This window comes from Wyeomyia smithii, chromosome 1, assembly GCF_029784165.1.
Source record: "Wyeomyia smithii strain HCP4-BCI-WySm-NY-G18 chromosome 1, ASM2978416v1, whole genome shotgun sequence".
NCBI classification, from domain to species: Eukaryota; Metazoa; Arthropoda; class Insecta; order Diptera; family Culicidae; genus Wyeomyia; species Wyeomyia smithii.
Window position 1 is genome coordinate 149,633,114 of NC_073694.1, and position 27,494 is coordinate 149,660,607.

The following is a 27,494-nucleotide window of genomic DNA, read 5'->3' on the forward strand; positions in this document are numbered from 1 at the left end:
GGAAGAAAAAAAAGCTCAAACCGTTTTGTTCATTTCATTGGTTTTCCGACAGCATAAATGCTTAATTTAGCAACAAACAAGTTAGGTGACAGCAAGAGTGTCGTAGAGAGGCAAGCCAAATAAATAATAATAATAATAAATTGTTATTCTTCAACATTTATTTGAGTGCAAGTTACAAACGTCATAACTTGCACACAAACTTTGATCGTCTCGGTGTTATTTATTTTTTTCCACCCCCTTTGCTAACTTTGATAACCCTGGACATAAAAAGAATTCGAAATTTGTGTCAGCCTTATTTTAAAATAATAAATTTCATAAGCTGTCAGTAATAATCATGTTAGCGTCTGGATTTACGGCTTTGGTTACAATTTCGAACATACTTCATCACGGTCGAATGTTGATTCTCGTTTCACAGAATAGTGAGAAGAAGGGTTGTAAATTTTTTGCCATTGCATTAAACCCCGATAAATCTGCCTCACAGGTTACGATCTCGTAGACATTTTTAAATTAATCCACCTAGTGGTGAGACCCAGCCTTTCTCATTCGAACTTATTATATGTTGAAATAGATTTACTCCAACACTTGAAAAATACACCTTGCTAATTTCTGCTTGATTTGTTATTCATTCTAAACAACAAATTTTTGGTAGCCAACAGCACAACTATACCGAACATTTAAAATATAACATATGAACATAAATTAACACATATACATGCAAATAACATTAAATTCTTTCAACTATATCATGCGATTTTGTTTTTGATCGTGGTATAATCGATTTGTACTCATATACATAGATTCTTTAAGTCAACGTTAGTCAGTAGATTTCAAATAATGTATAATTAAATGTTGTTCCTTATACATTAATTTCAATGATCTCATCAGTGAAAATGAAATTCTTTAACGCAGTTGATATTACTGATCGTTTCTGAGGGGCATCCGATGAATGACCAAATACCAATCAATATGGGTTTTAAAACCTGGATTATACCCAGTGGCTAGAATCCGCCCCCAAACCCAACTTTTAAACCAGATGACCAAATGAACTGCCTAATCTGGGTATTTCTATGGCGAAGATGGCGACAGTTTTCGATCAACAGCCTAAAGTGACAAATATCATCCAATACGATTTGGGGAAGCGGTATGATACCCTGAGGCCAGAAATCATCTTCAGACGGCATTTTAAATTTCTAGATAGTAGCTTCCGTTTTCTGGAAACCAGTCTAAAAGGGACAAACATTACCCAATGTGAGTTTTTCAGTACCCGGAATGATGTTCAGAGGCCAGAAATCAACTTCATACTTCATTTTGAAATCCGAATTTGCGACTTCCGGTTTATGGAAAACATCTTTCAATTGCCAAACACAATCCAATAAAGGTATATCAACGCTTTGGTTTCTAGAATATTGTTTTTGTATTTGAAGGAATAATAGGAGCATAGTATTTGAAGTTTGACGTAATAATTGCACTGAATAAATAGTTTTTCTATCATAATGACTCCTAATTTCGGACTTTGATTAAAGCAGTTAGTTTTAAACAGCCTTTGGGGTTTGATTCTTTTTAAGTTTGAGGAACAACCTGTTCGTTTGACCCCTGTTTTCTTTGAATAAGTCGTGTAATCTTTAAAAGAAGAGATTTTCAATATTTTTATAATTTAACACATAATGGATAAAATAAAAGTCCGATTACACTGGTAAACACAAGTGTTGCCCCGAAGGTCAAACTAAGAAAAAAATGAAAAAATTTAGCTTTTCCTGTGAATTTTTTTTTATTTTTTGTTAACCAGGATTTTTTTCGATTTTGTCAACCAATGTTATAATCAAATTAAATGGGTACCAATAAAGCAACTAAACCTTCAGTTTAAAACTAAGATTGTTGAAATCAGTCATGCCATCTTTGGTAAAACGAATGAATTTAAAAAGATTTCTGAACACGTTTCTTTTCATAACCTCCGAACTACATGTTCAATCATAATAAAATTCGTTATTTAGGGGTTCATTTGATACCTATTTTGTTCAAATCGGTTGTGTAGTTTCTTAGATAATTGAGTTTCATAACTTTTACATTTTGGTACATAACAGACAAAGTTACAGTTCGATTATAATAAAATTCAATAGGGTCTTATCAGGCAACTAGACCTTTCTATTGCAACTTATTTTGTGGAAATCGGTCCATCCATCTTTGAGAAAAGTGGGTGAGTTCAGCCTTAGAAACCTCTTTCTTGTCATAGCCTGATTTCCCATTATCATACATAACGGACAAAGTTAAAGTCCAACAACATTAAAATTCAATTGGGTCTCATGGGGCAACAGGACCTTCCATATAACACTAATTTTGTGAAAATAGGTCCAGCCATCTCTGAGAAAAGTGAGTAAGTTTAAACAGTGTTTGAAACACGTTTCTTTGCATAACTTTTGAACCACATGTCCAATCATTATGAAATTATTTCACAAATGGTTCAAAAAACAAGCCCGTTCTTTTGATACTAATTTTGTTCAAATCGGTTTTGTAGTTTTCGAGGTAATGAAGTTTTGTGATATTCACATTTTGATACATAACCTCGAAACTAAAAATCCGATTACAATAACATTCAATTGGGTCTTATGGGGCAACTAGACCTTTAATTTGCAATTAGTTTCATGAAAATCGGTCCAGCCATCTCTGAGAAAACCGAGTGGGATTGGGAGACCGTTACATACACACACACACACACACACACACACACACACACACACACACACACACACACACACACACACATATACAGAAAATGCTCAGCTCGTCGAACTAAGTCGATTGATATACGAGATTCGACCCTTTGGAGCACTTTTATACCTTTGGTTTTTTCAGTGATTGCTATACCTTTCTAGGAAAAAGGCAAAAAACACAGACTCGAAAATTGTGTTTTACAGATAAATTTGCACATTCAGTAATCCAGATATTGCTAAAAACTTCTTCTGAGACATGCATGCGATACAGCGAGAAGTTAGTTACAGTGTCCTCTGTTTTGAGTGTAGTATTCGTTTCTGCCCCAGTCCGACCCGTACCCGATTTTTTTTCAGTTCAAAGCCGAACCCGAAACTTTTTTTTCGATCAAACCCGAACCCGAAAGTTTTTTTTATAGGGGGGATGTTTTGTGATGAATCAATTATTTACTTATATTTGTTCATTTGTTTATTGTTTGTTCTGCCACAAAGGGTGTCATATCAACACTATTATATATATTTTAAGTTTTATTTCATAAAAAGATTGTAATTGCTTCCGCAGTTAAGTGAATATAATTGTAGGAAAATTGTAAACCTTCTTGTCAAGAAAAAAAAGCAATTTAAAATTTAATCTAATCTTACACCTATCTTACTGACTATAAAGTGAGCTTATCGTTGTAATTGAGGATTGCAACGATTTTTGTCGGAACTTATTGATAATTTGGTTTGACATATTTTCTTATGTTTCCACATTAGTAAGCCTGTGTAAACCAGCGAGGACGCTTCAATATCGTTTTCAGCAATTTGTTCTGAATCCTTTGAAGCATCTTCTTTCTGGTTGTACAACAACTTGTCCAGATGGGGACTGCATATAACATTACTGGTCTTAATATTTGTTTGTAAATTAACAGTTTATTTTTGAGACAAAGTCTAGAATTTCTGTTGATAAGAGGATACAAACATTCTATATATTTATTGCACTTTGTTTGGATATTCTCAATGTGCTTCTTGAAGGTAAGATTTTTATCATAAATTAGCCCTAAATATTTAACTTGGTCAGACATTTAAGATTGCACCTTTCATCTTAACAACATGATTATTGGTGAGTTTGAGAAAAGAAACTCTTGGTTTATGAGGAAAAATAATTAATTGTGTTTTTGATGCATTAGGAGAAATATTCCATTTCTGCAAATATGGAAAAAAATATATCTAGATTTTTTTGCAGCCTACTGCATATGACGCGAAGGCTTTTTCCTTTTACAGAAATGCTTGTATCGTCACAAAACAGAGATTTCTCACATCTAGGTGGTAAATCAGGAAGATCAGAAGTAAAAATATTATATAAGACTGGGCCCAAGATACTTCCTTAAGGTACACCAGTCTAAAATTTCTGTTGATAAGAGGATACAAACATTCTATATATTTTTTGCACTTTGTTTGGATATTCTCAATGTGCTTCTTGAAGGTAAGATTTTTATCATAAATTAGCCCTAAATATTTAACTTGGTCAGACCAATTTAAGATTGCACCGTTCATCTTAACAACATGATTATTGGTGAGTTTGAGAAAAGAAACTCTTGGTTTATGAGGAAAAATAATTAATTGTGTTTTTGATGCATTAGGAGAAATATTCCATTTCTGCAAATATGGAAAAAAAATATCTAGATTTTTTTGCAGCCTACTGCATATGACGCGAAGGCTTTTTCCTTTTACAGAAATGCTTGTATCGTCACAAAACAGAGATTTCTCACATCTAGGTGGTAAATCAGGAAGATCAGAAGTAAAAATATTATATAAGACTGGGCCCAAGATACTTCCTTAAGGTACACCAGCTCTAACAGGCAATCATTCAGATTTACTATTCAAATAGTTAACCTGAAGAGAGCGGCCTGTCAAGTAACTTTGTATCATTTTTGTGATGTAAAGAGGAAAACGGAAATTAGACATTTTAGCTATCAAACCTTTATGCCAAACACTGTCGAATTCTTTTTCTATGTCTAGAAGAGCAGCTCCAGTGGAATAACCTTCAGATTTATTAGTACGAATCATTTTAGTTACTCGAATGCCCATGGCGAAATCTAAACTGCTAATTTGAAAAAAATGAATTTTTCATTGATAACTAAGTGTCATTATTCTATTAAGAATCATTCTTTCAAAAAGTATGCTTATAGAAGAGAGTAAACTAATTGGACGTTAACTTGATGCTAATTCAAAGCGTCTGTTGAAAATTCTCACTAAGAAATTTAAAGAGCTTTCGGAAGGTCTTTTGAGGAGGATATGAACAATCCCATCATCTCCTGGTGCTTTCATGTTTTTAAAGTTCTTGATTATAGTCCGTATTTTATTCAAGTTTGTTTCCAGTACCTCTTCAGGAAGAAATTCTTGAGTGGTAATCTGATCATACTTTCGTAATACTTCATTTTCAATAGGACTCATTACGTTCAAATTGAAATTATGAATACTCTCGAACTGCTGAGCAAGTTTTTGAGCTTTTTGTTCATTCGTAAGAAATAAGTGGTCACCATCTTTGAGGACTGGAATAGGCTTTGAAGGTTTCTTAAGAACTTCGAAAGCTTCCAGAAAGGTTTGAAATGTGGTTTTAGTTGTTCAACTCCGCTCATGAAATTTTCATTTCCCAAGAAAGTAAATCTATGTTTGATTTTCGTTTGTAAATCTTTTAAAAATAACCTTCAAAGCAGGGTCACGAGTTTTTTGATATTGACGTCTCCGTATTTTCTTCAAACGTATAAGAAGTTGAAGCTCATTGTCAATAATAGGTGTATTAAATTTCTAATGTCTACGGTCCATACAATTTTTTTAGAATTTATATTGGCAGTTGTCCACGGAGGGGAGGGGGATGGCCCCTTAGTCCAGTCTGGTATTACACTTCGCATGAAGCGAATAACCGTACTGGAAGTTGTTCTCCAGATTTCAGAGGGTTCTAACAGCCCCCTATTGAAGAACTTATGTCTTTTATTAATATCTGCCGGACATCGGCATAACAGGTGTTCCGAGTCTTCTTTTTCCATGCCACATAAGCGACACGTATCATCTTGAAGTTTTTTCATAAGCTTCAAGTGATAACGGCTCGGACAATGCCCTGTTATTAGACCAGTATATGTGCTTAGATCTTTCTTTGAAAGCTCCAGTATTTTGCGAGTCATAGGACCGTTCGGTGTTATAAACCTCTGACTGCCTACCAATGGAAGTGTTTGTCCAGCTGAACTCCACCTTCAAGATTTCCCATGCTTTCAGCTCCATTTTGAGTGAAGAAGCGGATAAGCCACAGAAAGGTTCTGGTCCTATGAACTGATGAGACGATCCAAGTCTTGCAAGTTCATCGGCCTTTTCGTTCCCATCGATTCCACAGTGACCAGGAACCCAATATAAATTTACTTGATTATTGCAACCCAGTGTTTGAAGTGATTGAAAACACTCCCAAACAAGTTTTGATGTGCATGTTGCAGACTTCAGAGCATTTAAAGCTGCTTGACTGTCGGACATGATGCAAATGTTTGAGTGTCTGTATTTCCTGCGTAGCCATATAACAGAACATTCTAGTATAGCTTGGACTTCGGCTTCAAAAAAGGTTGGCCATCGACTAGAGCGTCCATTTCCCGACTGTTTTTAGCTTCCCGGGATTCGGGAAATATAAATATGATTTCCCGGGAAATCCCGGGATTTATAAGAAATTTCGAAAGAAACGTAAAATAACTGCGATTTATTTAATTTGGAGTTTATGTCTGTCACATAAAATGAGAAAAGGAATCGAATTCCTAAAACAATATAAAAAGATGATCATTTTTCGAAAAAATTATTAAAGTTCATTAGTTTGTCTGGTAATTTTCTTAAAATAGGATTTCAAAAACGTAAGAACATTTAGGCTTTCTTCGGTTAGAGATGAGCGTTTCTTGCTGCAGAAGTTAGCTGAATCAGAGAAAATCCGCTCACTATCAGTGGAGCTTGGTTTTATAGACATTAGGTTCTGCAACAATTTTTTAAGACTGTTAGTCAACTGACCCGTTAGTTCATAGAGCATAACTTCCTTATGAAGAATTTTTGCGCGGTTCACTGTATCAACTGAGGTGTTATCAGGTTCTGAGTCTGACTGTTCCTTGATGGCTATATCAAGCTCTTCCTGGAGAGTAAGTTTATCCTTCTGTTTTGTTGTATCTTTCGAACAGGAACTCTCCTCACCTTCAACTAAAACCATCTGAAGAATCCAATCAGATTCCTTCAAATATTTTATTACCTGCGCCTTGGAGCAGGTTGGCAATTCGCTGGACGTCAAATTCTTGTTATGTAAAAATTTCATCAACGATACCAACTCTTTGCTTCGACGCGACAAGATCCTCTCAAATACAGCATCATACAACTCGTTCGAGATAACATTATTTTGTTCTTTTAGTTTCGAAAGCAGAAAATTCAAACCGGCTTCTGCAGTCAGTGGTGTTGCATCTCGCCTACCGATCGCTTCGGATACCAATCTTACCGGTTGCAATGCATCAAAAAGTGACTGCAGGTTATGCACATCATCGTCAGATAGTGGGTTTTTTTGCTTAAGCTCTATTAGCGTTGTTTCAATACACTTGTAGACACGAAGAAACCGTTCGAGCATCCTTTCCGTACTGTTCCATCGAGTGGTAACATCAATTAGCAACTCCAGGGGTTTTAGATGAGCTGTAACGATATGGTTTTGCAAGATTGAGTTCTTCACCGGCGATTTTCGAAAAATCTTGAAAATTTTTCGAACATCCTTAAGGGTATCTGCGATACGTGTGCGGTAGAGCACTGAGAAAAAAAAAAGTTCTTAATCAGATTACAAAAATGAATTGAATCATAACTTTACCCGAAGGCATGTCAGGTTCTTCCTCGAATTTTTCTTCATCATCACCCTCTTCGTAAGAATCATCATCGGAATCGATTGCCGCAGAGTTGTCTTTGCGAAGAACATCTGTCACTGCTAAATGTAGTGCATGGTTGTAACATTGTTGATGAATAAATGCTGACTCTTTTCCAAACTTAATCATTACAGAAGCTCCGTCGGTGGTGGCAGCAACAATGCTCTTTCCTGGTAAGCCAAAGTTTGAGGTCACAGTGCTTACACAATCTTGAACTTTTCCAGCCGGAAGGAGCCCTCTGATTCGAGCAAGTCCTAGGTTGTACATGGATCCATCGAAACAATGAACATTGATGTTAATGTACCGTTTGTTATTGCAACTTGTCCACTCATCCAAAGTAAGGCTCATACATTCACCCGTTTTTTGTCGCTTTTTAATTTCTTCGGTGGTGAGACTTTTCGCCTTGTCGTAAAAATCATGAATAAGCTTCATGACCGTCGATTTCGACTTCGGCAGTTGCATGCCGCGGGCGGATATGGATTGTCGAATAAAGTCACTGTTCGTGATTGCATGGATGGAAATTCCGTCAACTGCAGCAAGCCGCGCCACTATTTCTCCCAAAGATTGTCGTTTCACAAACTGCATCAACGAAGATCCTGCAGGAGGACTGCTTAGCTTCGACACTTTACGAGGATTTGGATTTGTAGTTTCCGCTTCTTCAGGGGATGGTCGTTTTACGGTGATTTTGTGTTTGTTCTGCAAGTGTCGTAAAAGGCCACTGGTAGATGAACCCTTGCACGAGAGTTGCTGCGGACATTTCAAGCATTGTGCTTCGTTATCGCCGGGCAGCTTCTTGAAATATTGCCAGACTCCTGCCATTTCTGCAATAATGAATCGTAAACTGTAATAACAGATTCGAAACTGCTGCTGTATGACAGACAAACCTTTTTCCATACGATTTTTCACGACTTGTTGTTTACGGCGGTGACAAACTAGTAACGCGCTGATCCTATTTTCTCCAGTCTCGTCCTCACGTGGTGATACAATGGCGATCTTTTAATTGTGCAAGGAATTCGCCTACTTCTTGCGTCTTTGCGCGAGGATGTAATGATGAATGAATAGAGTGCGTTGGTGTAGTATTTATATAGCTTTTCTCAATCGCATTTCTTATGAACTACGATCACTTGTGCAAATCCTTTCATATTCTACTTTGCCCAATCTAGTCTTTGTGTATAAAACAATGGTTTCTTTACATTGGCGCAAGCATTTCTTCTACTCCTTGCGTCGTGGCGTGATGATGAATTGATGAATAATGAGTGTGCGTTGGTATGGAATATTCCTTTCCTCAATCGCATTTCCTATAAACCACGATCACTTGTAAAAGTTCTTTTATATTCTACTGTCTCCAACCTAGTCTTTGTGTGTTGGAAGAATGGTATTTTTCGAATCGTCGCATGATGGTGAAATAAATGTGCGTGTCAACTAATGTGCAAATCGCATTTCTTACACGAATCAAAATATATTAGAGGGGAATAAAAGTTATTTCGTGAACACATGGCTATACAATTTCATTCACCATTGCACAAAAGTATACAGAGTCTGTAATTTTAAATCGATTTTCCAATATTTTTTATTGAAAAAGAAAAATACTTCCCGGGATTTGAATAACTATTTCCCGGGATTCGGGAATTCCGGGAAATTGAAATTTCCCGGGAAATCCATCCCGGGACGTCCCGGGTAGGACGCTCTACCATCGACCCATCAGGTTGATAGATCTTCTCCTGGGCCTATTACTCCTGCTCCCACTCGATCGTTCATTTTTGAAACATCTGTGTAAAAAACAATTGATCCCGGACGGAGATCGGGACCCCCGCGTTCCTAAACATCGCGCTCAGGTTTACTATTTGACATCTTCTTTCAAAGTTGTATCTTTTCTCCATCCAGTCTTCATTGTTGGTTACTAGGGGATTGATACGAATAGTTTTTAGAATATTTAGATGACTTGTTAGGTCACCTTCAAAGAGTTTTAAAAGTCTTTTGATCCTTAAAGCACTCTTCTCTGCTTCTTATTGTATAAACTGATGCAGTGGAAGCATAAAAAGTAAAGCTTCCAATGCCTTGGTTGGTGTACTTCTCATTGCACCCGTTATTGAGAGAGTAGCTAGCCGTTGAAGTTTTTCAAACTTATCTTGATCACCTCTTTCCTTTGTTTTTGGCCACCAGCCCAGTGAAGCGTAGGTAATTCTGGGTCTCACAATAGCCGAATAAATCCAATGGAACATTTTCGGTTTTAGTCCCCATTGTTTACCAAAAGTTTTATTACATATCCATAGAGTATTTGTGGCTTTGTCTATTACTTGCTCTAGATGTGTATTCCAGTTAAGTTTTTTGTCAAGGAGTACCCCGAGATATTTCACGTTGTCTGAGAGTTTCAAGAGCTCACCTTTCAATCTTATATTATTGAGCATAACTTTTCTCCTTCGTGTAAATGGAACGATAGTAGTTTTTGAAGGATTTACATTTAGACCTTCCCTATCGCACCACGAGGAAACAATGCATTCGGTTAGCGATGATATCGTCATACTTGCCACGAACAATTATGACTATATCATCAGCGAACCCAACTATTTCAAACCCTTCATCTATCACTTTTTTTAAGATCATCAACTGTTAACGACTACAATAGAGGAGATATCACTCCTCCTTGCGGGCATCCTTTTATTGCTTTTACACTTATGTACGAGCTTCCAAGGTTTGCTGATATTTCTCTTTTTGATAACATCTCGGGGATCCAATGAATAATGCAATTGTTGAAACCACGTTTCTTCATTGCAGCCGTCATTGAGTCATGGGGGTACTTATTACGGGAGTCACTTCACGGTGAAATCAGAGTTGCAGTGAATAAAGTCCTATTACGGGACTCACGTAAGTGAGAAAAACGTCGCAAGGTGACATCTGCCGTGAAACCTGGGTTATTATGAGTGTCATATGACATGAATGAAGTGCAAAAGGAAAAAGCAACGTTTCGCGTGGAATTATTTCACGATCATTTTAAACGGTGAAATGATTTCACGAAGATAGGGGAAGTTTAAAAATCGATTGATTTATAATCTAGTGATAATATATATGAGATTTATTTTCCAGTAACAAGGCTAATCTTTTTTTCCTTGAAAAAAATTGAGAAATTTCTGGGACTTACAAATTTTTGAGTTGCGGCAATGTAACGTAAGGGAAAAATTTACCTTCGAATTTCGTTTAGTGGTAGGGCCCAAAAGTTTCCTCTTGTCGAAAAATGTCCTCATACACAATTTCAGCTCAATAGACTTTCCGGAATTTGGAAATTTTTGAGCTGGGAAACTCGTTCATTTCACTTGTCCTATTCTCTTTTTCACTTCACTGTCAATCTCACGGAAGTGATTTTTGTCACCTCACTTGAGGTGGAATCGTGAACAGGTCTCAAAAAGTGAAGTGAGCGTGGAAGTGAAATATATTTCACCGTGAAGTGACTCCCGTAATAAGCACAGGGATGAATTATTAAATGCTCCTTCTATATCAAGGAACGCTGCAAAAAATTTCTCTAGTTTTGTAACAATAGTATGAAGTGCTGTTACAGACGATTTACCCTTCTGATATGCAAATTGATATTTTATATTCTAGCCTTAGGAACTGATAAGCTTCGGGCATTGAGAACTAAACTGCATAAATCATCCAATGCTCCGTCAATGTCAGCACTGTTTTGTAAAACAATATCACAATTCAAGCTTTCTGCGATCGTGGTATGATATCGATCCCAATTGGCCTTGTGATAATTAAACACCTAGTGGAGTTTAAAACAGTTTCACGGGATATGTAAAAAGTTATAGGAAGATGATCAGAATCAAAATCAGCATGGGTTAATAAATCACTGCATGAATGACTTTGATTTGTTATAACCAAATCAATTGTGGATAGATTCCTAACAGAAGAAAAACATGTAGGAGCATTTGGAAATAAAACTGAACTAAATCCAGCCAAGCAATCGTAGAACAATATTTTTCCATTGGAATTGCTTTGTGCATTATTCCACGATCGATGTTTTGCATTAAAATCACCGATGATAAAAAGCTTAAATTTATTTCTCGTGAGTTTTTGTCAATCTCTCCCTTGAAATGATTTTTTCTGCTCACCAGTGCATTGAAAAGGTAAATACACTGCGGCTATAAATAAAATACCAATGGTGCTTATTACGGGAGTCACTTCACGGTGAAATATATTTCACTCTCACGCTCACTTTACTTTTTAGACCTATTCCCGATTCCACCTCAAGTGAGGTGACAAAAATCACCTCTGGAGGTGAGATTGACAGTGAAGTGAAATTGAGAATAGGACAAGTGAAATGAGATTGTTTCCCAGCTCAAAAATCTCTGAGTCCCAGAAAGTCGTTTTTTTAGATAACACCAGATCTTGACGTGTTCTGCATTTATAAGACATTCGACATAAAAAAATGTTATTTCGCTATCGAAAATTTCCTGAACTAGTTTGCATTTTTTTCATCGGGCAAAAAAATGAAAATTTTAACGCTTTAAGGCACGGATCAAATTCGGATTCGTTTCGTTACTGAAGAATAAATCCAACATTTACCATTAGATCACAAATTAATCAACTTTAGACCTATGGCATCTTCGTGGAATCATTTCACCGTTCAAAATGGTCGTGAAATAATTCCACGCGAAACGTCGCTTTTTCCGTTCTCACTTCACTGATATGACACTCATAATAACCCAGATTCAACGAGAGATATCACTTTGCGACGTTTTTCTCACTTACGTGAGTCCCGTAATAGGACTTTATTCACTTCACTCTGATTTCACCGTGAAGTGACTCCCGTAATAAGCACCAATATCTGTTTCGATTTCAATTCCCAAACTTTCAATAACCTTCGTTTCAAGATGGGGCATAACACGATGTTTTATTCGACGGTGGATAACTATTGCAACTCCACCTCCGGTTTCTTTTCAGTTTAATGTTAGGCTTTAAAAGCGTTTCAGTCACAACTGCAATATGCACACCATGGACTGTTAAAAAATTTAAAAAAATCATCTTTCGCTTTTAAAGAGCGAGCATTCCAATTTATAAAATTTACAGCATTATTTAAATTCATTGCTGAATTTCAATTTTATAACAATATTAGTTGTAAATTTTATACCTTCTTGAACAGCCTCGTACATCGAGTTACAGTTCAACAAAGCGGAAATTAGCAGCATGGATTGTTGTAGGTAGTCAATCTTCTCGGGAGTTGGACTACCTAAACCAATACTGGCTGACTTTTTAGCACCAAACACGAAAGGTTTGTTGCTGTTTGAATTCTAAATTTTACCTGAAAGGACACTAGCATATGAAATGCCTGGTGCCTGAACATTATTTGTTTTCAATTTGTTGTTTCCTAAATTTGAAATATTACCTACAGACACACTAGCTACAGGAAAGGCTGGTGTTACCTGAACAGTGTTGAAAGTTTTTTTATTACAAATTTACACATTAATCACTCGTTAAACGTTAAAAGCAAATTCAATACTTTGCAATTCAACAGATACTCTTTAAAAAAGATTACCTGTTGAAAGCGGAAAATTTCCAATATCTCTCGGTAGTCTAAGACAAGCCTCGAGCTGTTGATAAAATGCGACCGTTCTGCAAGGCAGTTCAAGTCGTACTGAGAAAGGCAAAAGTATTTCTTCTATTTCTATGGTAACGATCCAGCGCCGAAATAATGTCAAATGTTCTCAAACACTTTAAACACCATTTAATTAGTCGCAAAGCTAGCAAAGGACTAAACTTTTGTTTATAAAGAAAGTATGTAGTAGAAAAATAGCTCAAATATACAATAGCTAGTCTTAACAACGTGGAAGGATTCTATTTAATCACACGAATTCGGAAAATTGTGTGAGAGATAGTGCAAAGGTGAGAGGGGACCAATCTTTTGTTCACTTAAAAGTTCATCTGCCTATATAGTACCGTTATCATTGATCGATGACTAAAGAGGGTGGTACTCCTCTAACTTATTTAAATAATTTCGCCTTGACAATCCCTCACCATTATTGGTCCTTGTATCTTATAAATTGTTCTTGACCTAAAAGATGGGCGGAGTTTTGATCGATTTGTTCTTTTGGAATCTCCATCCATATGCCACCATACCGGGGTTGCGGAACCTGCATCTTGTAGTAGGTATACTATCTTAGACATTCCTCGAAAGAGCGTAACGACATTTATGTTAAAAGCTTAAAATAATTGTTTTGAAATTTAATATTTTATTCAAAGGTAAGGAGCTAAAATACATAAATATCAATGTCAGAGAAGAATCTTTTGAAGGTACTCATCCATTTGGATAACTACCTCAACCGAATTCTGAAAGGGTACCTATCTGTTTTGATAACTATTTCAACTGATGACCCATCAGTGATTGGCTCTATTATGTAGAGGTCCAGGTCGTTAATCAGAAAATTCTGTCATGGACTGTTATTGTTAACAATTATTTCTGTAATTTTTTGGGAACAATTATTTCTGTAATTTTTAAGATAAATAAAAAATGTGAGGACCTATATTTCAGAATTAAGTATTAAGCTCGTGATGAAAAATTAAGAGTTTTGTGTATACTACCTAAAGCTGTTTGTTTTGCATTATTGTATTTAAGGGGTAAGAGATGAGTGCGAAGCAAACTTCTCCAAGATTACGATGGACTACACTGGTATACACAGGTTTTGTCCTACAGCTGGAACTGGAATAAAATGAAAGATAAAATGAGATAAATGATGACGTAAACGAATGTAGAAGCGGCGAACTCGGCGAGTAATTACTCTGCCGCACTTTTGCACACATTAGGGGCTCCAAAACTCACAGGAGCTTGAGCTTGACGATCGCACATTTCGTTGTTGCTCCTTCGTGATGGATCTGAGCCAGTGAAATTGCACAGCTAACCACGTATATGGCAACTTGGGATTAGTTTACCATCTTCAATGAGCAACAATTCAATAGTTTCCGCTTTGTATAGATCCATAACGGCGTCGGCCACGTCTTTGCGATCGTTAGGGTGAATAAGGAGATTGTAAGAAAGGAGGTGTCACAGTCGTTGTTTTCGGAGATCGAATTTATATCTGCAACTCCACGCCTGCGACGGAAAGATAGGGTTTGGTCACTGTGGTAAGTGACGAATCGAACACTGTTGCGCGCGAAAATAACTCATTATGAAAACAAACGAAGGTATTTACTGCGTGCGTAGTCGTTAGATTAATCGCGATATTTATTGACCGAACGAAACTTACTCCGATTTGCAACACGCCTATATAAGAGTAACGCATGAAGAATCTGCGGCTAAACGGTCGGGTCGAGGCCGAGTTTATTTCTAAATATATACGACTGCGGCGAAAGGAGAGGTTTTTGCGATCCTATGCGAATGACGCGCGCAAAATCATCTACCACCGGTAGCATCTAAGTATCTATATCACTATCAATTTCCTAGGGGCCAAAACTCACAGGAATGGTTAAAAACTATAATCTTTCTAGAGCAACATTTTTTTCGCTTTTGTCAACTAGTGTTGTCTTGTATGAAAATATTTTATGTAAATAAGTCTGAACTAACACTAATAACCTACGAAACCGCAAAAGATCAAAACAATGCTGTCAGTAGTCAAACTCCAGCCATACCCATATTAGACAGTTTTAGTCATTTATGGCTGTTTTCCAGAACCTTCGCTACCTTGGATTTTAACATGGCATGGCATATATCTAGAATCGATTTCAAGACTCTGGGTATCATTTTGTTTACAGAAATAACCATAATGGGTGGTTTTTGATCACTTTTGGAAATCATGAGTAGCCCCTTGGGTTTTTAAATGGCGTCTGGCTTTGGCTTACGGTCTCTGAACACTATTCAGGTTCAAAATATGTATGGGACGGCCATTTGATACTGTTTTCTGTTTAAGCTTATTTTTGCTCTAATTGGTCGAAATCTGCCTTCTAAACATGTTTCGACACAGAATTATTGATTTCTATTTTGTAATAGTAAAAATTCACCCCACCTCTTGTCCATTCTCATGAAAGAAGGCGATAACAATATCTTAGAAACTTGTCCGATACTCGAATACCCAGATGCAAATTTTTAAAATGAACTATTCAACGGCTTAAAAATAATGCGCTTTCTTGAAACGCCACACAGATACAGAAAAAAACTAAGTCACAGTAATATACCTCGTATTCGAGAAAGCTCGTGGATAAAATATAACGGTTATCGTGTTTTGTGTTTAGCAGTTTACAAAAAACAAATTCGCTGTTGCAGCTACTATAGCTTCTACATACCGAATTTAATAATGAGCGGTTTTAGAATCATTGAAGGTTGACATCGCTCACCCTCTTTCCTCTCATCCTTGCGACACCACTGAGATTCAGAAAAGTCTTGAATGCGCCTTAAACTAAACTACCCTGTATATTAATATTAACAGTGGTCGTGAAAGATTTTTTTTTATAGTGGTTTTAACCCTTAAGATCATTCACCACCGTGAAAGATGTTTTTAAGTTTACAGAGTACAAATTGACCCCTTCTTACCCACGCTTATGAGATAGACCAAAACTAAAAATATAATACAGTGATCTCCCGATTATATAACCCCCTTGATGATGTTTGGGGTAATAAAATAGGGAAAGTGATAAAATCGGGAATATTTTTTTATCAACATTTTATTATGGAAAATGGTAAACGAATAATTTAATAAGTAAAATCAGCTTGGGTACCGGCTCTATTATCATCAGGTTTGTCCAGTTATCGTCCGGGGGTTAATGAAGTCATAGAGAACCAATTTTATGCAGGAAGACGCTCTGCATTATGAAGAACAATCATGCAAAACTAACGCTCTAGGACATCATTTACTTCCCGGACTATAATAGGTAAAACCTGACGAAAATAGAGCCGATACCCTATTCAAATTACTACAAGCAATCGAATGAATCGAATAAAAAGTAGTTATATTTGTCTGTCTCTTTCTCTGATTCTTATAGACGTGGAAGTTACTGTACCAATCGGCGTGAACATTTGTATATAGGCCGGAAAAGGTTATAAGAATAGTTCCAGACCCCCCCCCCCCTTCTTAAAGGAAGGGCTCTCATACAAATATAACACAAACTTCTGCGTAACTTGAAAACGAATCAAGCAAATGGAACCGAATTTGACATGATGAGGTTTTAAGGAGCAAGAAATATGTCAATGGTAACATGACACCCTTCCCCGTAGGTACTCCGTTTTGCGTGGTGGGGCACACAAATTTCACTGTCGTTTTTATGTTAAAGAAGTTGTTAAAAAGTAATACATTTAGCTTAAATATACAAAAGCTAATCTAGAATATGTATTCGCTTTATTTATACGAGTTAGAAAAATTTCACTACTAGTTTGTGGGTTGTGCTGTTAGTGTCATACATTTCTCAAGTAGCTTAAAAAATAATTTCTCGTGATTTTCAGCTATATTCTAAGGTAACGGAAGAGGGACAAGACATGACCAGAAATTATTGAAGATTTGGAAGATCGGAATAATGTGGGAAAAAGTTAGAACGAAAATTGGGATTTTTAGTGCCTTTTGAGAGAAAATTTCATGTGCGTCATGTCATGACTATCCGGATTAATATTCGACAAATGTTCATAATCCGGATCAACTGGATATCCGGATATTATTCGACAGGATATCCGGATTTTCGGATAGTCGGATATCCGGATTCTATATCCCAACGTAGTTTAATGAAACTTATTCACATAAACAGTTACGAGGGGGTCGGGGGTTGTGGAAAAAGCCATTTTTCGCATTACATTTTATTCAAACGGCCTTTAAAAGACAGAAAAAAACTTCGGATACCCGGATAGTAAATATCCGGATATCCGGGTATCCGACTATTCGATTACCGTATCCGAATATCCTGATATCCAGATAGCATCCGTTTACCTACCCACGATTTGAGCTTCGGATAACCGGATCACGCATATATCCGGTTAAAAGTCCCAGCACTAGTAATATGTAAGAGATTTGCTGAAGACACTATGCGTCTATCTCAATCAAATGACGAAGTAAATTTTCTATCTAACTTTCAGGTGGAATGATCACCCATTTTTCTATATAAAAAGATGCGTTGTTTAATAGCTTAAAAATTTTATGAATATACGTTATGGCCAAAGTTAATATTTGAATCACTATTTTATTATTCGAACGAAAATGCCAAAATTAATCACTGGCCAATGGTTAAATTTTCAGTGTGATATATATCCAGAATAATGTTATTCTACACAGAGCTGTGCAAAAGTACTAAATTATTTAATCTAAATAGAAAATCGCTTCATCCTGACATTTTTTTAATGAAATTTTATATGGTGATAAAATCGAGGGCAAATAAAATCTGGGAGTGACATAATCGGGTGATTACTGTATCTTTTTATCAAGTTGTTGGTGAGTTTAGCAAATCTGAAAGTTTTACCTTACTGCTATTGACAGACGTTTAAGCAAGAACAATTTTGAGGAATTTTGTGTATAAATTTTCAAGCAATTTTACTGATTCACAGTTTGTTACGTTGTTAGGCGGATTTAGGCTGAACTAAAGCTTAATAAGCTGGTTGAACAAAAAAAATGCGCAGGTTTACTAGGTTGGCGTCGCTGGTATCGCTGTCTGGAAATGTATTGTTAGTATTACAAAATTTACACATGTTAGGAATTCAGCATGGACGTCAGTCGGCGGTCTAGCCATCACTACCAAAACTGGTGTTCTGAATGTGATCTAACGGGAAACTGAACATTTTCTGTCTGTGTACGTAACGCGCTCCGGTCCCACTCACTTTTCTCCAGGCTTCTTCCGGTCTCTTGATTTTTGCCCAAATTTCCTTTTCTACCTGCCAAACCCCTTGGAGAACTAGACTTTCTCTCACACAGAGTGAGTAATTATCCACATTTAGGCGTAGAGTATTTCAGTCGCAGAGTTCCTTTTCACTATCATCACGTGTTAGGGATAAACATTTATTTGCTCTCTCAGTTTAAGAGGGAGTAGTTTTCGTTAGCTTCTCCTTTACTAGAAGAGAAGTTGGCCAAATATCAAAACATTTAGGTTCACATTGAAGCCACAACCTAACCGTTTTCGAATTTAATATTATAGGAGGATTCACAACTCATTATGGGTGTGTATTCTGCAGAAAGTTCGATTTTATACTGTTTTTGCCGCACCCCAGAGCGATGAGAACGGTAACGCAATGCTCAGTTGGTCGCCGAGCACTTTATTTCATTTTTCTGGCGTGCGCGGATGAGCAATTTACAAGAGTTTCACTGGGTTTTTGCTCTGTCAAATTAGGAGCGTTTTTTCGTCAGAGAAACTATTACTCTGCGCTCTCTCTACAGCAGATGGTGTGATGCACATTGAATGTAAGCTCGCAGTTGTTAAGAGGGAAGAAAACTCTTTGTCTTCAAGATGAAGATGAGCAAAACAAAGCCTGCTTATCTCAGAGCTGGCTAGACTTTTTCAAAAATCATAGTGTGAAATAAAAGGTCTAGTGGCCATTGATTTTTTTTTATAATCGCCATGAGGCCGATTTTAGCTCTCTTGTTACGGAATATGATAAAAAATCGCTTCAAACCACTTTAGCATAATAAGTTTGGAAAGAACAGAAAGATACCTTTAAACCCAACCAAAATTATTGAAATATAAAGTTCACGTCGAAAGTAATTCAAGATATGAAAATTAACGATAAATCCTCTAAAAAATTTTTTTTCGTAAATCTATCTGTACGTGAATCTCTCTGTATGTGTGAATGCGTGTTCCTATGAATGTAAATGCATGTTCGTATGTGTAAGTATGTATGCTCGTATGTGTGTTTATGTTTGTGTTACATGTTCGTATGAGTATGTATGTGTGTTTTTATGTGTCATCGATTTTGCGATTTTAGTTGTCAATATTGGACAGAGTTGGGGTGTTGATTATCAAAAAATATTATTTGGAAAAATGCCGCAAAAAAATGTCAGGCTGTACTTTTTTGAGAATTGGGTTGTTTAGCTATTCACGGATTTCCGATTTTTATATATCATCTGAAAGAGTATAATTTTCTGAGCAAAACGACAATGACAGTTGGTATATGGGCGAACTGTCATTGTAGCTATTTCGAGCAGTTTTAAATCGTGATTTAAAAAGCAAAGGACAACGATAGAATTTTTTTAAATCACGTTTTGCTTAGAAAATGCAGATCTTTCAGATGATATAAAAAACTGAAATAGCTAAACAACCCAATTGAAGTGTGTTTTTGCAATTGTTTTGATAGTGCTAACCATTGGAGTAGTTAGAAACTCATTTTAGGGAAGGGGGGGGGGGTTTGATGGAAAAATGTGAAGTTTTAGAATATTGAAGAAAGAGTAACCTAAATTAATGACTATCATCGTGCGGCGCACGTGCTGTTTGAATAAACCGTAGCGTAGTTCATTCTATGGTCAATTGGAGAACAACATTAAAATTGTTTTTTTTTTGTTTGGTGGTAGGTATTGAAAGTTTTGTCTTCTAGAAGACAGTCCCCATGAAAATTCTAGCTCCCTCGTGCAGCAGTCTTTTTCCCAAAACCAGGTATAGTCACGACATTCCATTCCCATAGACAGACAAGTATATTTTTTCGATATTCCTTCACTGGAAAAAAAGTCTAATACCGCGTGGTCGTTGTGCTCCTCACGTGCGTGGACTTATATTTATAATCCAATTGGACATCAGCGAAAGTGATTACATACTTTTAAAACATCTACGATGCAAACGTTGTTGCAATATGCGTAAATTTAATCAAAAACGCACTCGATTGGAAAGAAGTACTTTCATACTTTTATCCTGAACAATTACGGAAAGTTGACTTCAAATACTAAGTATCCCTTAACACTTTTCTACTTGCAGCAAGCCTCGCAGTCGGTCGTACTTCCAACAGCACCTGCAGTTCCTCGGATTCTGAGTAATGGAACTGATTGCATGTACTTGCTAGAATATTGTTTTACATTACTACAAAAAAAGGGTACACGCCAATGCCAGTGTTGATCACTATTTCTTATAAACGTAGCTAACATATAGCCGTAGTTATGTAGTTAAGTGTAACTATAGGTCCTATTATAGAAGTCAAGTCTACTCGACTCAGCTATGCATTTCAAATGTGACGAGTTGCTCGTCGAAGCTTCTGTAATACGGCCCTATGTACTTTCTCAACAACAGGTCGTAGAATTGACCGCAGAGGCATAATAGACCCAGTAACTGAGAAAGCTTCCCTTAAAAGTAACGATTGTCACTTGTTATTACTTAAAAAGTGCTACTTTTTTTTATTATAAGCTATCATTGAACAAATCTGTCGACTACTGTCGAAAAATGTAAGTTTTGAATTTTTGTTTCATACGCTGTGCCAACCCTTTCACCATTATTCAACGTTTCGATCAGGAGCAGTCTGATCAGAACTACTTTTTCCAGTTCTGAATTAAAATATGTTCAATTGTTATCCTAAATACGAATACAAATTCTGATCAAATTGTTGCTGATTGAAATGTGAAATAATAGTGCGTATCTACTAATAATGGTGCAACCATTAGACTTTTTTCCTTTGTTATAAACCATTTTCTATAGCAACTCTGTGCAATTTTCATCATCTATCGATAGCTTCTTATTCGAACACTAGAGTTGGCCTTGATTATATGTAGTTAACTGATAATTCTGTAGTTTAAAGTTATCGTCACAAAACTAAATTAGATTTAAAACATACAGTTATCTTAGATTAGTAAGTACACAACATGATTGAAATGTATTACTGTAGTTTTTGAAGGAAAAAAATGAAAAGAAGCAGACTTCATAAGGTTAATAAGATATTGCTGCTGCAAAAAGAAAATTGAAGAAAAACAAGGAACCTACTCAAGAAGGTACAAATGCAAAACAAACAATATATAAAACAAACAGCAATTGAATTACATTCCTTTTTTTATTTACGGTTAAAGATGACATTTGAAAAAGTTATTTTCCAGCACACCAACTTTCGTAGCCGACTTGCAGCAAGCCATATTTTCTTTCATAAAAAAACATTGCTCCACTATGAACTAACTCAGAACTTAGCGTATTTTTGATAAAAAATCTAGACACGTTGGGTTGAGCCAGTAGAATTACCGGAAAGATCACTATTACAACTCCGACTTCACATATTTATGCTTCAACGTTTCAATTCTCTTTATATAGTCGGTTTTCTCCAGGCAACCCTCACAGTCCTCGTTCCAGTCGGAGAGAATCTTCTTCAAATCCTTCACCTTCAGTTTTTTCAGATCTACGGCGTTGATATCGATTTCTTTGTCAAATCGCAGGTCGCAAATTTGGGCGTCCTTCTTTTTGAGCTTCTCGCAGATCTTGGCAGCGGGCATAGACCAGCTCAGTGGTTTGGAGAGTTCGTTTAGTATTCCGGTAGCAGATTCTTCCGAACCTCCGAGGTAGTAGCAAAACCTTTGCTCTTTGTTTTTTGCAGTTTTGCAGAACTTTTTGAATTCGTCCTCTATTTTCTTTGTGTCGGTTTTGGACGTTTCATCCAGCGTTGAGGCAAAATGTTCGACTGTCTTGACGCATACTTCGCAGTCTCCATCTTTAAGGGCGTACACGGCATCTGATAGTAGTGCTAGCAATGTTGTTAGTACCAAAATTACACGGTACATGTTTGCAATTAATTGGTGCTAGATATAATTAAACTAAGCCTAACTTTGTTCTGTAGTAATTTCTTTTATGCAGCTTCTTCAACTGATTCGAATTACTAATATAGGGAGAAAATACCGTTAGTTATATTTACAATGAATTCGATTTTGTTAACTTACACCACTTCCTACTGTTGCTCGCTTCTTTCTTCGGATTGCCACGTTTTTCACACCTAAGAAGCAGCCGCTATTTTACTAAGAAATGTTGCTCCAATTTCAACCTCGATTTCAACCAAGGAATTCAGCGGTGAGTTGGATTGCAGATGATAGCTAGCGAGCTGTCCAAATGGTTAAACGATGACAACGGTTTCAGGAACGATGACGACAACCGCCGGTTTGTCAAAATTAACTACACTGAACAAAGTTATGTTCAGAGTACATTGACAGCATTACACGTCTAATCAAAAAGAGTATGAAGTGCACAAAGTTCACTCGCAGTATTTGGAACCGTTTCGGATTAATCGCAAGTTAAATACCTGTTCGGTACAGTCAGGTTTTTTACGCGGGATACATGATTCGTGAAGAAAAACCGCGTAAATTATAAAATCTGCGTCAATTCTAAAATCTGCGTAATGCAAACCACCAAGGCTTGAGAAAAAAAAACCGAGACGCGCTGCGATTGATAATTATTGTACTTTTTGACGGTCGTTCCGGGTTCTTCGGAGTGCGGAGGGTTTGTTTTTGACTAAGTCTTTTACTAAATAAACACTTAGATGTTTTTGGTTCCCAACCCGCGTTAATTCGAGAATCTACGTAAAAAAACTTGAATTAGAGCGGTATCGTGTAAAAAAACGCGTTAATTCAAATATCCGCGTAAAAAACCTCGTAAAAAATCCGCGTAATTTATTTTATAGAACTTCAGTGTGTCTGCAGTTTCTGGGGAACATCCAAATGAGTTTATGCGTAAATGTGCGAGTGAAAAAAAGTTAGCGACGTTGGATCGCAATCCCGCTTTCCACGAGTACGCAGCCCATGTTTACGTCTTCTGGAGATCAGGTAATTTTCGATCGCAGTAACAGTAACGCAGTGGAGAACTGGATATAATCTTAAGAACTTCAAAGGAATATAAATTGTTTCCCATAACTCACTTTCCAATTAAGCCTACAAGATACGGTAAAATTGATAGGCAACTCGACGAAATATCTTCTCTGGGATAACGAGTTATAGCGAATTTCTTTATTCCACCTGCTCAACTAGCTTTGACCTGGGTCAAACCCTTCTTTATTCACTTGATTTTGACTCTGGCGTGCTGCCCGAAGTGCACCGTAAAATTTGCCAGTCTTAAGCAGGGATGCCACATATACAGATTTTTCTGTATTTTACAGATTTTTGAACTAAAAAAGCAATACAGAATCTATATTACAGAATTACAGAATATTGTCAAAAATACAGATTTTACAGAGTTTTTTGCTATTCGAACTAAAATCAATTTCTTGAAATGTTATATTCGATTCAACGACTTTCAAACTTTTGTGAAAAAACCTGATGCTGTTTATGTTGGTATCGTTGCAGAAGAAGAGGGATGAGGCTAGGACGAAGGCGAAAAATGACGTTTCGAAATATTTGACGGGATTTCTATTTAAAATTCGTAACACAAATTGCAAAGCTGTTCGATTTCATCGATCCTGTTGTAAGAACAGTAAATTTATTTAATCTCAAAACATTCGTGAAGTTGAAAATTTAAATGATTTGATTTCCCAAATTCGTAACAGTAACTGATCGATTTGGATAGCGAATTTTTCTCGCTAAGAACAAACTTTTTGACCGGAAGATTTGTTGAAAAAGATGACTTAACTGGGTCTGAGTAGTTGGACGCCACAATGCCGAATGGTAAATTCATGTTACTGAGATCAGTTGTGCGAATTTTTTCAATAATTCCACATTCTTCGGTTTGTGTAGAACGCATATTTTCAATATATAATTGCAGCACGTCTAAAGCCAGCAATCTCATGACGTTCAAATCCAGAAATCTCATGACCTTATTAAGCTTATGAGATTATTTTTAAAAGCTAAAACCTACGTTGCTAACCAAGCAGCTACCAAAATTAAATTAACAAAAACATGCATGAACATCACGTAAAGAAAAATAAGCAATATCGTGCTCAGTTACTACATTTGAAAAAAATAGGCTAAAGCAAAAAATGGTGATTTGTTTCAATATATTTTTTAAAGAAGAAGTTTTTCATCCAACGTTCTTAGTTTGCTCGATACAGATTTTTTATACAGATTTTTTAGCCCGTGAAACAGATATACAGACATTCCCGAGCGAAAATACAGAAATAAATGTGGCAACCCTGGTCTTAAGGCCCAAATAGCCCAAACACAATGGATACGTTTGCGTTGCGTTGAAGTTGATTTGACAGAAAATATTGTGATTTCAGAGAAAAATTAGAATTTTGCGCTCTAACCGCAACTGACAACCGAAAATGACAATCTCAGCCAGCACCGATAAAAATGCGACTCATGAACTTGTTTGTCAAAGCGTATACACTCTTAATTTACTTCAATTGAAATTGAATAGCATTGAAGCCCCCTTGATTACTTGCTTTCGACTATGCAGGAGAGCCGCATTGATATGGTTTGCAATCAGAATGTTCTACGAAAAAACTAGTTGTAATCCATTATTTGATGTTGCTTAAACAGTATGCAATATAACACAGTTTTCTGGTGAATGACCGCCGGTTAAAACCTCAACAAAAAAATGTGTCGATGATATATATGGAAAAAAGACCTCTGAATTTCGTTCAGAGATTTAGAGGTACGGCTCAAGAATTTCGTCTTCTCGAAAAAAGTCACTATTCTAAATTCCAGCACAATCGGACTTCGGGAAGTCGTGCGGGTAAAATTATACCTTCTTACCAATAAAAAAATGTTCGATAAAAAAATTGTGATGCCAAATTCCTTAAAGATGCAATAAACGTTAAAAACTAGTGTTTTTTTTTTTGGAAGATTTGGACCACTGCCATTATTTTGATCTTTAGTGGTAAAAAAAAAATATATTTTTCAGCTGGGAACTCTCTCAGCTTTAATTTATTTTTACCATTGAGGACATTTTTCGAAAAACCGAAGCTTCTGAGCCCTACCGCTAAACGAAATTCGAAGGCCTAGTTTCCCCATAACTTCTGTTGGTTCCAGCTTGAGAATTCCTATGCTTCAGAGTCTTTATTTTTTGAAAATTTGTTCCCTGAGATAACATAAATGTCTTCCAGTACCGCACAAGTCTACAGCGCATCGTTTCTATGTCTGTCTCCTGCATCTTCAAAATTGAGCTTTATAGACATAGTTGTCCCACAACTTTTATTTTATATCATGGCATTGTTGTGATAAATACATCAAATCACCAAAAGCATGCGAACTTTAACAAACCCGTACCCGATGTTGTCGTATCATATTCACTAACCGATCTAAAAATAGGCGAAATGGTGCCCATCGCTGATAGCAATAAATCGTACATGCCTTTGATGATGAATATGATATTCTTTGCTCGATCAAGACAAACGAAAACCTAAGAAACAAATAAAAAGACTCTAATTAACTAATGAGGTGTAGAGAATAAAACTTATTCGGATATTTTTGTATTTCAATTACGAACATTTCACTATCCCCAGTTGAACGTGTATCGAGTGCTATTCCTTACAGCCCTTTTTTACCAGTGTTTGAGATGTCTGTCAGTTGCGGGTGTTGCTTCTTCTTTTTCTTAGAAATACCCTGCATTCCAATTTTTTTGTGAAAGGACAATATATATATATATATATATATATATATATATATATATATATATATATATATATATATATATATATATATATATATATATATATATATATATATATATATATATATATATATATATATATATATATATATATATATATATATATATATATATATATATATATATATATATATATATATATATAAGGCAATCCACGGGTGACGTTTCTTTGCTTGTACGTTTGTTTTTGTTGCTGTTTTTCAAGCTGCAAAACGTGCAAAACCAAAACAGAAATCTTTTAATGTCGGCAATAATATCAAAAGTGATTTTATATTGTTGTATTTAAGATTGGCACTCGCGATATTAGAGCTACCGTAGAACGGGGCGAATAGAAACAGTCTGCGATATATCTTGCAGTGTACAAAAAATACTATAATGTATAGAATGAATATAAAAGTTTTAAAACATGGGTCTTGCATCCCTTTATTAAAGGTGTAACGTCCATTTTGATAAAATAAGTAGTTCTTTGTATTATTGAAAAAAATGTTGCATGTTTCTATTCACCCCGCAATGGGGCGAATAGAAACACTCGCCAATAAAATACGTTTTCCTTGTTCTGATAGAAAATTCTAGTTTTAATTTGAAGAAAACAGAACAATTGCATCATATTTATTGATATGAGAGGCAAGAAAACGATATAACATATCAAAATAGTGGAAATGTTCGGTTTATCACTTCATGTTTGTTATCTTATGAATGAATATGTTCTATTAGAGTCCTTATTAGGAACAGCAGGACTCGGGTTGGGTCAAGCATTTCCACCGGTCTGGCATCTTCCGGTGTTTCATCTAGGACACGACATCCGGGAACATTTTGTCTTGGTGGAACTGAAACCTTGATTCATATCTCTTAGGTTAGGCCATGTCGAGCATCATGCAGCAGATAAATCAGACTTTCATCACGTTTTTTGAAACTAGCGTGGTTGTCTACTGGATTGAAGTCTAAAGGTAACATCCGATTTATTCGAGTAGTTGATTCTATATTTCTTAACCGCTTGACAAAAAAAAACAGTTTTTTTTACGTTTTTGGACTTTTTTGTTGGTAAGTCCTGACCATGGGCTGAAAATGCACAAAACATGTTCCACATCATTTTACTTATAAAACATTATAGCATTTCCCAAATCTACATGTTTTGGTACAAAAAATAGCCGCTACGGCGTTGTTTCTATTCGCCCCGTTATTCTGAGAACCGCGAGTTTTCCATGAAACATAGGTAACGTGGTGATGAATACCTTACGGCAATTCCTTAATTCAGTGTAAAAACTTGAAATGCTTAACTACCGTCCCAGTATATCACACGAACAAGTTCTAAGTGAAGCAGAATGGCTTCCACAGACAAAGTTTTTTGGTACTCGGAAACGTTCAGAATTTGAACCCCCATTTTGCATTTTTTTTCGCAAACCGACAGTAGTGCTGCTAACCCAAAAATGGGTTTGCAGGACTTGTT

At 36.2% G+C, this 27,494-nt stretch overlaps 2 protein-coding genes across 3 annotated transcripts in view; one reads left to right on the forward strand and one right to left on the reverse strand.

The window, feature by feature from the left end:
* The window catches only part of LOC129722047 (cellular tumor antigen p53-like), a 55,536-nt gene extending 34,049 nt beyond the window's left edge, over window positions 1-21,487 (forward strand). The window contains exon 7 of one of the 2 annotated variants that reach the window (XM_055675268.1): window positions 20,462-21,486. In XM_055675268.1, the coding sequence (XP_055531243.1) occupies window positions 20,462-20,520 (59 nt within the window). In that variant the 3' untranslated portion in view covers window positions 20,521-21,486. Of the gene's footprint in view, window positions 1-20,461 lie in introns of both variants that reach the window. The other variant, XM_055675257.1, reaches the window with a different exon arrangement.
* A 143-nt stretch (window positions 21,488-21,630) lies between these two features.
* On the reverse strand, window positions 21,631-22,604 carry LOC129722060 (mesencephalic astrocyte-derived neurotrophic factor homolog). The gene is made up of 2 exons (XM_055675283.1): window positions 22,393-22,604; window positions 21,631-22,331 (listed from the first exon to the last, which is right to left on the reverse strand). The coding sequence occupies exon 2, from the start codon at window positions 22,234-22,236 to the stop codon at window positions 21,718-21,720; it is 519 nt and encodes a 172-aa protein (XP_055531258.1). The 5' UTR covers window positions 22,237-22,331; window positions 22,393-22,604; the 3' UTR covers window positions 21,631-21,717.
* Window positions 22,605-27,494: the final 4,890 nt, after the last annotated feature.

Bases quoted from the DNA above. Each gene is read 5' to 3' on its own strand.
- LOC129722060 (XM_055675283.1), bottom strand. From the start codon at position 22,236: ATGTACCGTGTAATTTTGGTACTAACAACATTGCTAGCACTACTATCA.